The 13,590-nt window shown below is 39.8% G+C and overlaps 1 protein-coding gene across 7 annotated transcripts in view; it reads left to right on the top strand.

Moving 5' to 3' along the window:
* The window catches only part of LOC133163222 (transcription factor 4-like), a 117,686-nt gene that overhangs the window by 69,427 nt on the left and 34,669 nt on the right, over nt 1-13,590 (top strand). Inside the window, exon 1 of one of the 7 annotated variants that reach the window (XM_061292890.1) lies at nt 5,552-5,959. The exons of 5 other annotated variants lie outside the window; for them this stretch is intronic. In XM_061292890.1, the coding sequence (XP_061148874.1) occupies nt 5,891-5,959 (69 nt within the window). In that variant the 5' untranslated portion in view covers nt 5,552-5,890. Of the gene's footprint in view, nt 1-5,551; nt 5,960-13,590 lie in introns of those variants that run through there. One more of the 7 variants, XM_061292891.1, reaches the window with a different exon arrangement.

Below are 13,590 nucleotides of genomic sequence, written 5' to 3'. Positions count from 1 at the left end.
TATGGCACAAACCGTGTCCAACATGGCAGTAAAGACTCTATGCCGGTGCGCCTTATAGTCCGGAAAATACGGTACATAAAAGGTTTATTGACAATTTACAAAAAGTCTATCCTGATGGAAAAAAATACTTTGCATGCTAGCGCCATACTATGCATTAAGTGTGCATTTCATTTTGAATTACAAGTTGTCAGAAGCCAGGAAAAAAAAGAATCATGCATGTCATGCATGCTCTCTACTTAACATAGACGCATGCGTATTATAGCACATTTCTTTTCATTCAACAAGTTGCCTGAGGAAGTTGCGTTCCATTTTTTGTTGTCAACCCCCATCGTAGCATTTCCTCTCCAGTTTGCAGAATTTCTCAAAATGTTCCGTTTGTTAGGCTGAAAGGAAAATCACAGCAAAATCACCATAAGGGCTGCTTTGCATTTTTAATTAAGAAACTAACATATGAATATATTTGCATATTATTGAGTTGCAGATTAAATCATGCATACATAATTAGCGTGCAGCAGCGTGCGTTTGCTTCGTTCTAGCTCGGCTCTGCGCTTACTGAGTTTTCCGATGGATGCCACACGCGCACACAAACACTTTATTGAGACTCTCAAAGACTCACTTCACAGACACACGTACCCGCCCTCTCCAAACACTTTGTGTACTCTCTTCCACTCTGTTCAGTTTATATTTCCAGCAAAATTAGCTGAGGCCATACGTGATTTTTAAGCCTGATTACAGTGGAGCGAGAAAAAGCAAAACACAATCTTCTTGTTCACTCTCCATCTTGCACTGTACATAAATTCATTTGACTTGCCATGTCAGACATTCTTCCGTTACCAATTGATGTCATCTGTTGACATGCAAGCACTACTGAAAAATAGAGACGATTACTTACTTGTATTATGCACACAATCTTCCTACAAGAAAAACTTCATTAATTACTTAACAATCACTCATTAGTTTTTTGTGCCTTTAATTAACCAACATATAGCTTGAGGGAGAACCTCATTAACATACTGTATTGGATTTCTTGTGACAACCTGACAGCTAAAGTGAGCCTGTTAACTCTGCCAAGTTATATACATGCAAGAAAGGCAAAGTTAAGACATTTTCAGATTTTATTACAGATCCAGTAATGTGTGACACACGTGTGGGGGGATCCTGATAGGTGCTCACATATTTGAGGGGCTACTTGTCATAGTCCAATTAAGAATAAAGACAATACTGTACTCACGATGTTGTGTCCTGGGAAAATTGGTGCATAGGCTTTTACAGCAAAGAAAGGACAGGGATGTCAAACAAATTGAAACAGAATTACAATAAACCACATTTAAAATATCCTGCAAACCAAGCATGTACACCGCCATATTAGGGGGCAGGTGCTCAAGCATCAACCCAAAAATTGGCAACCATTGCCAAAATTATTCACACAATTAGAGATATAGTGGAAGATTTAATTTCTGTTAACCCAATCAACACAATTGAGAAACCTTTTTACAAAGAAGATAAAGTGATGGCACAGTGGATATAAAAAGTCTACACACCCCTGTTCAAATAGGGTGTGTTTGTGTGCACTGTGGATCACAAGAACTCAAATAAATTACCATTTGATAGCAGAACGATTTCGAGGAGAATTGGCGACAGAGAGGATTTTTGTTATTTATTTAATTATTTTGAGTTTTGATAAATGGAGGGGGGTAGGCAAAGGAATACTTTTCTTATCCAGTATAGAAGAGCTGGTGCTTGAGCACTATAGGGGTCTATGTGTGGACGTGCCTGCTGCAAGACAGTATTATAGCTGTGAATGCATATTTGATAAAGTATAATTGGCTGTGATCATTTGGTAGTAACTGTCAGCTCACTATAAACAAGGCCAAGGCGGCTCAGTGTTTTTGCCTTGGTCTGTGAGGAGGAAGAGACAGCAGAGGAAGAGTGAGCAAAAGTGGAGGATGCTAGAATAGGAAGGGAGAAGAAGAGGACGGACTATGAGAGGAAGCTCGGGAAGCAGATGAGGGGCGAGCAGAAGAGCAAATACAGGTGCATGTTCAGGAAGCTCACAACGACAGGAGGGATAGGGAAGGGATGGGCGGGACAATACAGTAGGAATGCAATCTCGACATCTCTTAACATCTGCAGTATTTTTTTTTCATTATCACTTCTTCTCTAATTAAACTTCTATATAGCTTACCCCCTTCATCTGCTGTTTTCATTTCAATCTCTCACTCTCACTCCTCCTCTTTTACTGCTCCTCTCCCTGCTCCCATTTTTGTCCCTTTCCCCTTTTTGTTTGTTTCCGTGGCCATCGCTCGCGCAGGTTTGTTTGCCACGCAGCAATTAAACCAAATTGAAAATATGCCTCTTTTTATTTTTCCTCAACCGGTTCACTTTTTCATTTGGGTTCTATACACTTTCCCCCTTGATCTTCATTCCTCCTTTCCTCCATCTCTCTCTTCATTTCCCATTCAGTCTGGTTGGGTACAATGCTGGGAGGCTGCCAGTGCTGCAGACAGATGGTCCACTTATTAGATGTGCATCAGCCCTCCCTCCCCTTCCTGCAGCTCGCTTTTTAATCAAATTAAAGCCAAAGGAAGAGAGGGGAGCGATAGAGACCGTGAGTGACAGAGAAGGAGAGCAAGAGGGGTTTGGGAGGTTTGCTAGCTAGTTTTGGAGTCTACTATTTGTTGTAATAGGATGAGTGATGATAATATTCAAATGAAATTTACGGAGACTAATACACTGCCTTGTCTGTTGTGAGGACTGAAAGTACATCTGTCTTCTGTTTGTCTCCAATTGTTAATTCCATCCGTTTTGTTTCTTTTCTTGGTTTTATCTTTGGTCTCTCTAATGTGGCTCCTATACCTCATTTTGACTTGGGAGGTGACTGATATTTGGATTATGTGGACCTCCTTTGGGAAAATTTCTATTAAAATGTTTGAAGTAAGCCATGTCTAGAGGCTCGGTAGGATACATCGATTTGACAACTTGGTGCATGTTTAGGTAGGATAATAGCATAGGTAGAGAGTAATAAGCATCTGCTGCTATAATTTACCCCATCTTTTCTTATTTGAGCAAGTCCCTGAAGCTCAAGGTGAAATCAGTGCATCTGATGCATATTATCAGCTTCTCTGAGGCATTTGGAGAGAAACGGGAAATGATTGGACATGAAAAAACTAATGATATGTATAGTAGGAAGAGAGTGCACATAACTGTGGTTAATTGCACCAGTTTAGAATTGAGGAGACTTTTTGTTGTAAATAGTAATGTATGGCTAAGAAGAACATTTTTATTGCCCATTAATTTGATGTTGATAAAAAAAAACAAGTATTCTGATTTTCCAAAACTAAAATAGGGTGAGAAAATGAGGTGTGTACAAATGGCATTAGCAACTGATCTGTTTTTTTGTTTGTTCGTTTCATTGTGACTTGTAGTACTTCGAAAGATGTAACAATGCTAATGGCCCGCTGAGGCGCCCTATGTTTTGTGAGTGTTATCTTTAATTCAATGAATGAATGAATGAATGAATGAATGAATGAATGAATGAATGAATGAATGAATGAATGAATGTCTCATTCTTCACGATAACAGGTTTCAATCATCATAAAACACTTATTCTCTGTACATTCCTAACTTGCATACAAGTGTAACTGTTATCAACCATGAAATATACAACAATAGATCTTGTGCTCATCCTGAATTCTAATGAGTGTGAAAGATGTTTGCTGGGTCGTGATGCGAGAGATTACTTATTTAATTGTTAAATACATGACCAGATTCCACCATTTTGTGGAGGTGAAAAGATAATAATCCTTTATAATTGTAGGAAACTTTTGTTGTAGTAAATTTGGTGTTATTTGCTTCTAGTATCCATAAATAACCATGAATGTTAATCATAATTACATTGGAATCTTAGAATAAAGTCTCCCTTTAATTATCACAGAAACATCTAACCAATGGAAATTAAACTTAAGCACGTAGTAAATATTCCTTTAAGCGCAATGTTTGTCGTAGTTGTTAAAGTAGAATAAAAGGTCATGCAAAATATTCTCTATGTCTCATCATTGTGCCAAAAAAACAAAAACATCGGAATACAATCATTCAATAAATAAAACAAAAACAGATGGTATTTCTCATCCCCAATGGCACTATTGAATCTGGTTTTGAGTATTTCTTTCTTTCTCACAGTGAATTAATTTGAATATGTTTTGTGAGTAATTCTTCAAAAGTCAATAACTGCACCTTTTTCCTATTAATCACATCCCACCTATCCTTGCTAGAACTGGCTCATCTAATAAACAAGATTTAGATAAGTAAATCAATAAGCAAAAATAATCTTCATTGGCTTCAATCACAATTAATGTTAGTTTTCTACCCAGCGTCAAACAGAGCACCTTCATAATATTCTAGGTGTGATAAAATATTAAATATGACCAGAAATATTAATGCATCCCAGTATCAAACTTTCTCCATCCCAAAATCCTTAAAGGTAGACAGTTTATTTTATTTTACGATTCTTAAAAGTAATACATTTAAAAACAAGTTAACTGTGTCAAGACATAATGCGGAAAAAGGCTGGTATAAATTTGAATATCCCAATTAACTTTGGAGATTGTGGTGTATTTTTTCGCTACTGTCCATGTCAGTTGTATAAATAGCATGTTGTCATGTTTGAAGCTATTCTTTTCTTTGTGCCATCATGCTGCTCTCACTTGATCAATCACATGAAGAAAAATTACACTTTCTGTCGACAATAAGGGATTGTAAATAATGAATGCCCTGGCATTGGCAGTAGCTCAAGTAGATGAAGAAAAGGTGAAAACAAAAGTGGGAAAAACCTCTCTTATATGATTTGTTGGTGCTATTTTGATGACATATAATTCCAAATATTCTTGTGAAATATTAGAAATGGCAATGGAATATTTTCCATTTACAGGGATTCAGATTAGCATCCAAATGGTAAAAAAAAAATGCCAATTGACTTTGAATGTATTTGAAAACAATTTGAAAACGTAATGGAGATGGAATTGAGGAGGAAACAGCAAAGGTTGTGAAAAGTTGTGACATTAGTGAGATAAAATGAATTATAACAAAAAAGAAAAAATAGGTAAAGAAGTTCAGGGAAGATTATTTGGGGGTGAGAAGGGAGGATTGGAAGAAAATGAGAAAAACCTGGAAGAAAGAACGACAGAGTAAAACATGAGGGGGTAAAGTGGATGGATAAGAGTAAAAAAAATATGCGAAGAAATAGATGGAAGAGAAAGGGGTGTGGAAGGAAAGAAGGAAGCAAGAGAGGAGAGAAAGGGGCAGTGGAGGCGCGGAGCAGCGAGGTAAATAAAGACGGGGAGAGTGGAAAAAGTGAGCCCACTTCAAAGGCGAGGGGGGGGGGGCGAGAAGGAGGTTTCCAGATTTCGCTGTGGAAAGTTGAAAGAGTGGAGGCAACTGCGCGCGTTGCCGCGAGTATTGGCGTGCACGTTCCACACGCTCGTTCCTTGTGCGCGCGCGACGGACGAGGAGGAGGGTGGAAGCAGCGAGGAGTGGGGAGGGGGGGGGGCAGAGAGGAGGGGCACTCCGCGCTCTCTCTCCCTGCCCACTTTGCATATTCCACGCGCCTCGGCTCGGCCATATGGGAAAATGCAACTGAAGGAATTGTCGGCCGAAAAAAAAGCGCGCAGGCACAGACACGCCAGCGGAGCGGAAAAGAGTTTGACATCATAACAACAGAGCGAGGAAAAGTTAGCGCGCGCCACAAGAAAAAAACAGCCTCGGGTGGAGACGGCGTGAGGACAGCAGACGATTAAAGACGACTAAAAAAATCTGTAGAGAAAGAAAGCAAGCAACAACAAAAAAGAGAAGGGGAGAAGTCGATCTTGTCGGGTTTCTGCGGAGGACAGGAACGATGTATTGTGCGTACACCATCCCGGGGATGACAGGCAGTTCACTGATGTACTACTACAATGGCAAAGCGGTAAGCGCTCTTCTGTCTTATTTTTATTTCTCTGTGCGCATCTAAGGAGGAAGAAAGAATGAGCAATGAGGTGTGATTGGGAAGTGTGCTGAGTTCACGCTCCAACTTCGAGCGCGTCAAGGTGCGACAGTCGCTCCTTGCCTTGAAACACGCTCAACATGCAAGCGTGCGCGCACGCGTGTACGTGCGCGCACACGTGTATGACTGAGAAGGTATAGCAGGACACAAAATACGCGCTTGCGTGCGATCGTCTCTCCTGATCATTTAGCAGTTTTGCCATCAAGCTTTCAAGTCTCAATCGAAATAATCCACCGCGCAGATTTATTTTCCGTCTCTCTCGTTCGCTCAATCACTTATTTCAAATTATCCAAATGGATGTCCACGTGAAAATAGATAAGAGCCTTATTAGTCAAAGAAGGTATTGCGTTTGTTGCTTTCGAGTGAACTGACATGCGTGTAAAACATATCGCGTATTTTGACTTACTTTTCCTAAAATCGGCAAAGATGAAATGAATTAAAATAAATTAAATCAGGGCTTTAAATGCATTAGTTTATTTTATTTTATTTTGTATATTTTCGCATTGCCTTAAAAAGTGCACTATTTAAAAATAATTGTGACGTTAGAATGATGCCACAATATGTCTGTAATGTGTACTGTATTTTATTATTGTCCTTGAAACGTTTTTATAAGAAGACATACTGCATAGTTAACCAAAATTGGTTTTTTTCCCACTGCTTTAATTTGTACTTATCTGTATTTTTTTATTTTTTTATAATAAAGCCCCTAAAAAGGTTATGAGGTGTTCAAACTCTAGTGAACCTGTCAGAGTTCACCCTTGACCCTCACCCGTAAAACAGAAAGTGGATGGGGTTGATTTCGAGCAGTGGGGAGGGGGCAGATGTGAGAAACATGGCACAAATTGAAAGGAAACTAGATGAATTTCACAGGTTTCCTTGAATGGAACAGCCACGAATGCAAAGAAGCAAGGTGTAAATTAAGATGGAAGCTTGCAATTTCCTACAGATTCACCTGTCAGGGAAGTGTTAGTTCTCCTCAGGTCTGTCTGCATTTTATGTCACTTTCGTATTGTCGTGTTTCATGTCAAACGGAAGGAGATTGTTTCGAGTAAAATGTTCAAAATCATTCATAAAAAAATAATTGTTTAAATTTGCATTGTATTGTGAACTGAGATCATCCTGTCAAATGCCCAAAATAAAGAAATAATTAAAAACATTGTGACCACCATAAAACAAATAAGTATATAGGAGACAATTAAAATATTTTATGCTAATTAATGTTTCTCTTTATTAGTACATTTTCCATGGAGTAACAATTTTATTTGTTTCAGGCTTGTTATTTTACTGTGTATTCAAAATAAAAAAAAATACAGTTTTTCATTGACCAGCATAAGTAAATTCAGAAGGGATTCCACAAAGCCTCTGCTTGTATAAATACTCACCAACACTCGGCCTATATGCTTGATCCCTGGCAGGTCTTCGGCCTCCATCAAGCCATCGGAACGTCATTTCTTATAGTCGCAGGTTCCTGAATTCTCCTACTTTTTTTATACCCTCTTTATTCCTTTCAGCGCCCAGCCTCCTTTTTTTATCTCACCGGCCTCTCTCGGATTCAGAGCTCTCCAGCTCAGTGCTGCCACAGGGCTCGGTGTGGCACCGCTTTGTTTGGTGGCTGGCTGTTGGATGGCACATTGTGCCGACGGTCTTGATCCGGTGCCAAGCTCCTTTCTATAACCCCCCCCCCCCCCCCTCCCTTTTCCTGTCTCACTCTCAGTGTCTGTATCGCAGCTTGTTTACACTCCATGTCTGTTGGCAAAAAGAGAAACACACAAATCAGAGAGAGAAACACTGTGATAACCAAATGTTGTTTGTCTTGTGTCTTGTATTTGGAGGTTTTCGCAAGGCCGAGTTTGGGTTTTGGGTACAGTGTGGCTGTGTGGAGGCGAGTCTGTAGTCTGCAGCGGAGGAGGAGGGGGGGGGGGGGGGGCAAAGTTGTCGGGGGTTTGAGAGCAGAAGACAGTGCTGCAGCAGCCGCGAAGCCGGGCCCGCAGAGACCAAACACTGAAGAGCTGGAACTGGGGCTTTGGCTTGGGAGTGTGCGTGGGGGAGGAGAGGCCAGGAGGAGAAGAGGAGGGTGAGGGCCGAGGCCTGCGCTTCGGTTAGCGGCTGTCAGCTCGCTAACTTAAGCTCCAGCAGCTTAATGAGGCAACAGAAAGCTGGGATAAAACAAAAGGCCTCATTTAAAGCCAGGCTGGCCAGCCGGCTATTGTTATGCTAACACCACATTTGAATATTCAGTAAGTTTTAATTAGGAGGGTCCCGAAACAGCCTGCCAAAATTCTACAGTCCGCTGTCGCTGTGCTGCTCCAGCAAAAAGACAATTTTAACACTTTCCCTGTCAATGCCGCACGCCTGAAGTTTACTGCATCCGTTGCTTTTTGGCTGTCTCCCCTTGATAATCAAATTGAAAATAGTTCTTTTATTTACTCGGTATTTTTTATTTATTTTTTTACCTGAAAATATTTGAACCATTAGTCTTTTAGCTCAATGTGCTTGTTCTGAAAAAGGTCAGAGGTCAAGCCCAAACTACTCCCATGTAATTACTTTTTATTCAATAAATGGATTAATTGAATCACAGACATCAATTAACAAACAAGTATAATAATATTTGACAAATTTAAGAAAGAGTCAAAGAAAAGCAGGCCTTTGAAATTCTTTGCGTATGGGCCTTCAAGCATACGTTGATAATTCTATCAATCCGTTCATTTTTTGACAACCGCTTATCCTATTCGTAGGTTTTAATTATTCACATTAATGAGTATTTGTGTGTGCATGTGCTCGTCATCGTGTACATAGCGTTTGCGGACATCCTGTGTGCGTGGTACGCTGGAATTAGAGCACAGCATGTTATGCAGACTTTATAAATAGCAACATTTGTACGTGCGGGTGTATGAGTATATGTTTGCGGACCTCTGACTCCATCTGTCTCTCTTGTTCAGGGTGTACCACTCTAAATATTCAGCTAATTTTCAAAATGTTAATGTGCAAGTTAGAAATTGAAAAATCGGGCAACAGTGCTGAGCTTTGACCTTGCGTTGCTACCAGAAAGAAAGAAGATTACTTTTAAGACTTGTGTGTGTGCGTGTGTGTGTGCGTGTGTGTGTGTGTGTGTGTGTATACACTACATTAGACAGTAATCCTTCCTGCATTAGATTATCTGACAGTGATGGTGCTGATAGAGACAGTATGTGTGTGTGTGTGTGCGTGCGTGCGTATAGTATATATCTATATATCTATATATCTATATATCTATATAATTACATATAATATTATATATATATATAATTCTCTGATTTTTTGTTCTAGTTGATAAATTTAGCAAACAGATCAGGTGATTATGCAATATTTATTCATAGATGAATGAGACATTACTTCCCTCCCTCGTGATTTTGTTCTGTCATTATTAGTAATGTTGAGAAAAGGGTCGTTAGAATATCATTAGTAACAAGTAATTGTCAAATGCCAATGTCAGAATGGCTCGTGATGTCGGAGATAACGAGACTTTGTATTTTGTAATTTGCTTAAAAACGGGTAAAGTAATGTAGCTAATTATTATTAGCATTATCCTTATTATTATTATGCTTGTTTTCCTTTCAATTGCAATGGAATTTATATAATTGCCTGACAAACAAAATGGATTTCTGTACCACTGTGCACAGTCTGCTGTGTGTAGGTTGTGTAACTTGCGCTTTTCAGCCTATTCTCTCTGGTCATTTCTCTCGCTCACTGTCTTTACAATTGTTTGACTTTAATGTGTAAGGTCACTACTGCCAAATGATGCGTGGCATGTACACACAGTCACACCCATGCAGACAAGACGACCTGCACTTATTTTAAAGCACAACGACGCACAAGGCTAAACGGAAGGAATGACAGTCCGAATAGAGCAGCATTCCTCACATGGCTAGGAATTTCCACCTTTAATTGTCCAACGAGAACAGAATCTCTTTCTGGGAGTGACAGGTTTGATACCCAGTGACTGACTGAGCGCCCGCCAACTCGCTCTGAAAATCAAGGTCATCTGGGAGATGCAGACAGGCAACGGCAGAAGCAGATGATGATGATGGTCGTTCATTTATCCGGTTGGTTGACCGGAGATGCGCACAGACCATCAAGGTACAAAGGACTTTTAACGGCATGGAACAAGCCCTGTGCCTGCCATTGTGGATCTCATCACACCTGCATTAACCTGCTCAATGGTGGCTCCAAGTGTCTGCATACAGATTTTTTTAAACCACATGCAGTGATCAGATACATTCACTGTTAATGAGAATTTTTTTACACCTCCCGCCAATTTTTGGTCAATTTTCGGCTACGTATCTACTTGCATTCCTGTACGTCACAGGTGTCAAACTCAAGGCCCGGGGCCCAGATACGACCCGCCACATCATTTTATGTGGCCCGCGAAGACTGATTGTGCATCAAATTTATGCATTCATTACTAGAATTACAAACTGCCTTCACTTTTAATAATATATATATATTTTTTAATGTTTGACCAGTTTTTACTCGTCTGATTTGAAAACGAGTTATTTGTCAGTTTTTGTAGCTTTTACTGGATATAATATGTGCTCATACATTTATTTGGGTTGAGAGTTCTAATGGCCCTCCGAAAGAAGCTACAATGCGGCCCGCGAAAAAAAAGAGTTTGACACCCCTGCTGTACGTGATTGGCATCACCTATCAATCTTGCACTGCTTATTTGGCCTTTCCTTTTTATTGAAAGGCATATTACTTGTGCACTCAAAGTCAAAAAGCTTGGATTAGTTTTTTGATTGGTGCAATATTATGAATGATTTGAATTGATAATCTTCATCAATATAGGACATCTAGTCATTCCCCCTTAGAGTTTATTTTTTGCCGTTCTCTCTTTTTGTATGAATGGGCTAGTAGTTAAAATGTGCCGCCTGACATTTTTTTTTCTCTCGAGTATGTTAATAATTTTGATACTTGAATAATATATTCAATATGACAATTATTTAAAAAAAAAAAACACACACAAAGGCTGTTTTTAATGTACAGCAGTGTCACACTGCCATTGAAGTGAGAACAGTGTGTGGACACGATGCTCATAGTTTGCTGCAGGAAGGCATACTTAAGTAAGTTAACATTTTGGCTCAAGAACAAAGCGTAGCTGTGTGTGTCTCTTTGTGTTGTTTACAGTGTGGACAACTACACACATGAAACATTCCCACTTTTTATTGTCAACGTGGAAAATGGTCCCCTTATTGTTTTGTGAAACATACGTCTGTGTGTTTTTGTGTTAGTGAGTGTGTTTAATGGGTCAGTCATGCTGTGGCAAGCAGTTACAGAGCCTGCCTGTATGGTCTCACAGATAATCACTGGACAGCTGTCACACTTTAAACAAAAACAACAAAACTGTAACGTGCTGCGGCGCAATAAAATGGGCCGGCAATGTCGTTTTTGCATATAAGTCAGACAGGTGCTTCCTACGTGTAATATGTGGCGTTGCGAGATGTGTGTCTAGGTTTGATCTGAAAGAAAGACATGAAGAGAAAGAAAATAAAGAAGTGTTGCACTAATCAGCTCTTTGATCCGCTTCCTTTGTTATTGCAGTGTGGGCCTAATAACGTGGTCCTGATTGTTTTGCTGGCACCAAGTGAGCTTCCATGTGTTCCCTATTAGGATGTCATAGTGGCAGTCAAAGTACACTGCACCTTGCTGGCTGATTTATTTATCTTTTCATTCATTCATCAATTCATTCAACTTTTTCATTTATTCTTATGTTTGAGCACGATTGAGGTGTGTGTGATTTTTAGGTGTCAAAATCTTGGAACGGCTTCTGTTAGTGCAAAGTTTGAGCATCTCTCGAGAAACGAGTGTATCCTTTGGCTTTCGTTTATCAATTTCCCTTCTGTCTTTTCTGCTGGATATTCGGTCTAATAATGGTTGGACTGGGATAAATCTTTGCAGAAGCAGATTCCAAAATTCAGATCAGATGTTGATTGCTGATCATGAATGGTACTTTTGTAGAGTTACAAACACAAGAGCACCATTCCAGATTTCACAATGTGTTCTTTTTTTCCTGTTATAATCTAATTTAAACTTTTTCAAACAACAAATCCAATGTTTTTTATTCACCAACTACAGATATTTTAGGCAGCATGTGGTATCTATCACATGTGCACTCCATTCCATACCTTCTTGCTTTTGGCACATATGATGAGTGCTCCAGTCCAGGGCCGGCCAGCATGAGCAGTCTTGAGTTTTAGTCTGTCTGTCATCACCATTGAAGTGAGCAACGGTTCTTCTGAAATGAATCATGAACGTGGTAAGAATCCATTGCTGTAACCCAGCAGCCGGATGAGCTAATAGCTGCACAGGCTCTCTCGACATGAACAGGTCAAGGGTTAAAATCCCTACAAGCCAAAATGATGGAGATGAAGGATTAAATGTTGATATGTTTATCACTATTCTCTTGTGCTGGGTAAAAGAATGACAACAATGCATATTGATTGCTTTTAAATTTAGCTTCATTAAACTTGGTCCGAATCAACCTTTCTTTTCTTCAGAGATGATTGTAAAACGTTTTCAAAGATATTTTTTAATCTGGACTTTATATGGCAGCCATTTTAGTGGATGTGGCATCTGGTATGTTTTGCAAATTCTATGGTTGCCATGTTGCCATGGTGAATGTGAGCAGGGCACATTTTGCCAGTCTGCGTCACTATGGCAATGGGTTCACTGTGACCCAGCATCCCAGGGTACAGCTCACTGCTCCCCACACTCCTTCTGCAGTCTCTTCAATAATTGACGTCGCGGCCGCCATCTTAGCTGCGTTTTGTTGCCTGCTCGCGTGTTGCCTTGGCAACAATGTTCTTCCAAACTGGTGCTCCAGTGACACCGGTCACGTTCTACCACATAAACCTTTGGAGCTGGCCTTCACGGAAGACATTAAAATCCTTTGTAACCCTTGGAGAATGATAATGCTTGTGTCAAATCAGTAGCATTACACTCGGGGAGAATGTTGAATGAAATGTCAACCTGTATTTTTCTAATGAAGGGAAGTTATTACGTACATTTCCAGCATATATTTCTGTATGTGATGTCAACTGACATACCTGTGGTTGGACATACTAAGTTTTAAAGGAATGATGAAGGAATATCTTGTTAGGGGAAAATAAGACTCCTGTTTTCAAGACTCATATTATGTCATTGAAGAAGTTACTGACAACCTGTGCGTCTGCTTGTAAATGAGTTAATGTGCAGGCTACCGCTTTTTCTTTTCACCCTGACAGTGTTGGGGAGAGCAGCGGCCTCATTGGCTGCATGCCCCGTAACTTGCTTTGTGATTGGTTCTCAGTCCAATTGCCATCATGGCGAAGAAGACTGTGTGTGTGCGTCTAGGTGTTTTGAAATGTAGCGAGGCCCCATCAAAGTTGCAACTATAGGTTTGCCTTTGTCTCCCATTCTTGGAATTTATCAGGGGTTAGGTATTTTAAGTTTTTCTGTCCAGATATTTACATCTGGATCTTTGACACGCATTTATTCAAAATTATCGGGATATATGTTCATTTTAATTGTAAAGTGTG

Source organism: Syngnathus typhle, linkage group LG12, assembly GCF_033458585.1.
Source record: "Syngnathus typhle isolate RoL2023-S1 ecotype Sweden linkage group LG12, RoL_Styp_1.0, whole genome shotgun sequence".
NCBI classification, from domain to species: domain Eukaryota; kingdom Metazoa; phylum Chordata; class Actinopteri; order Syngnathiformes; family Syngnathidae; genus Syngnathus; species Syngnathus typhle.
The sequence above is the reverse complement of the archived record's forward strand: the minus strand, read 5'-3'. Positions and strand labels throughout refer to the sequence as shown.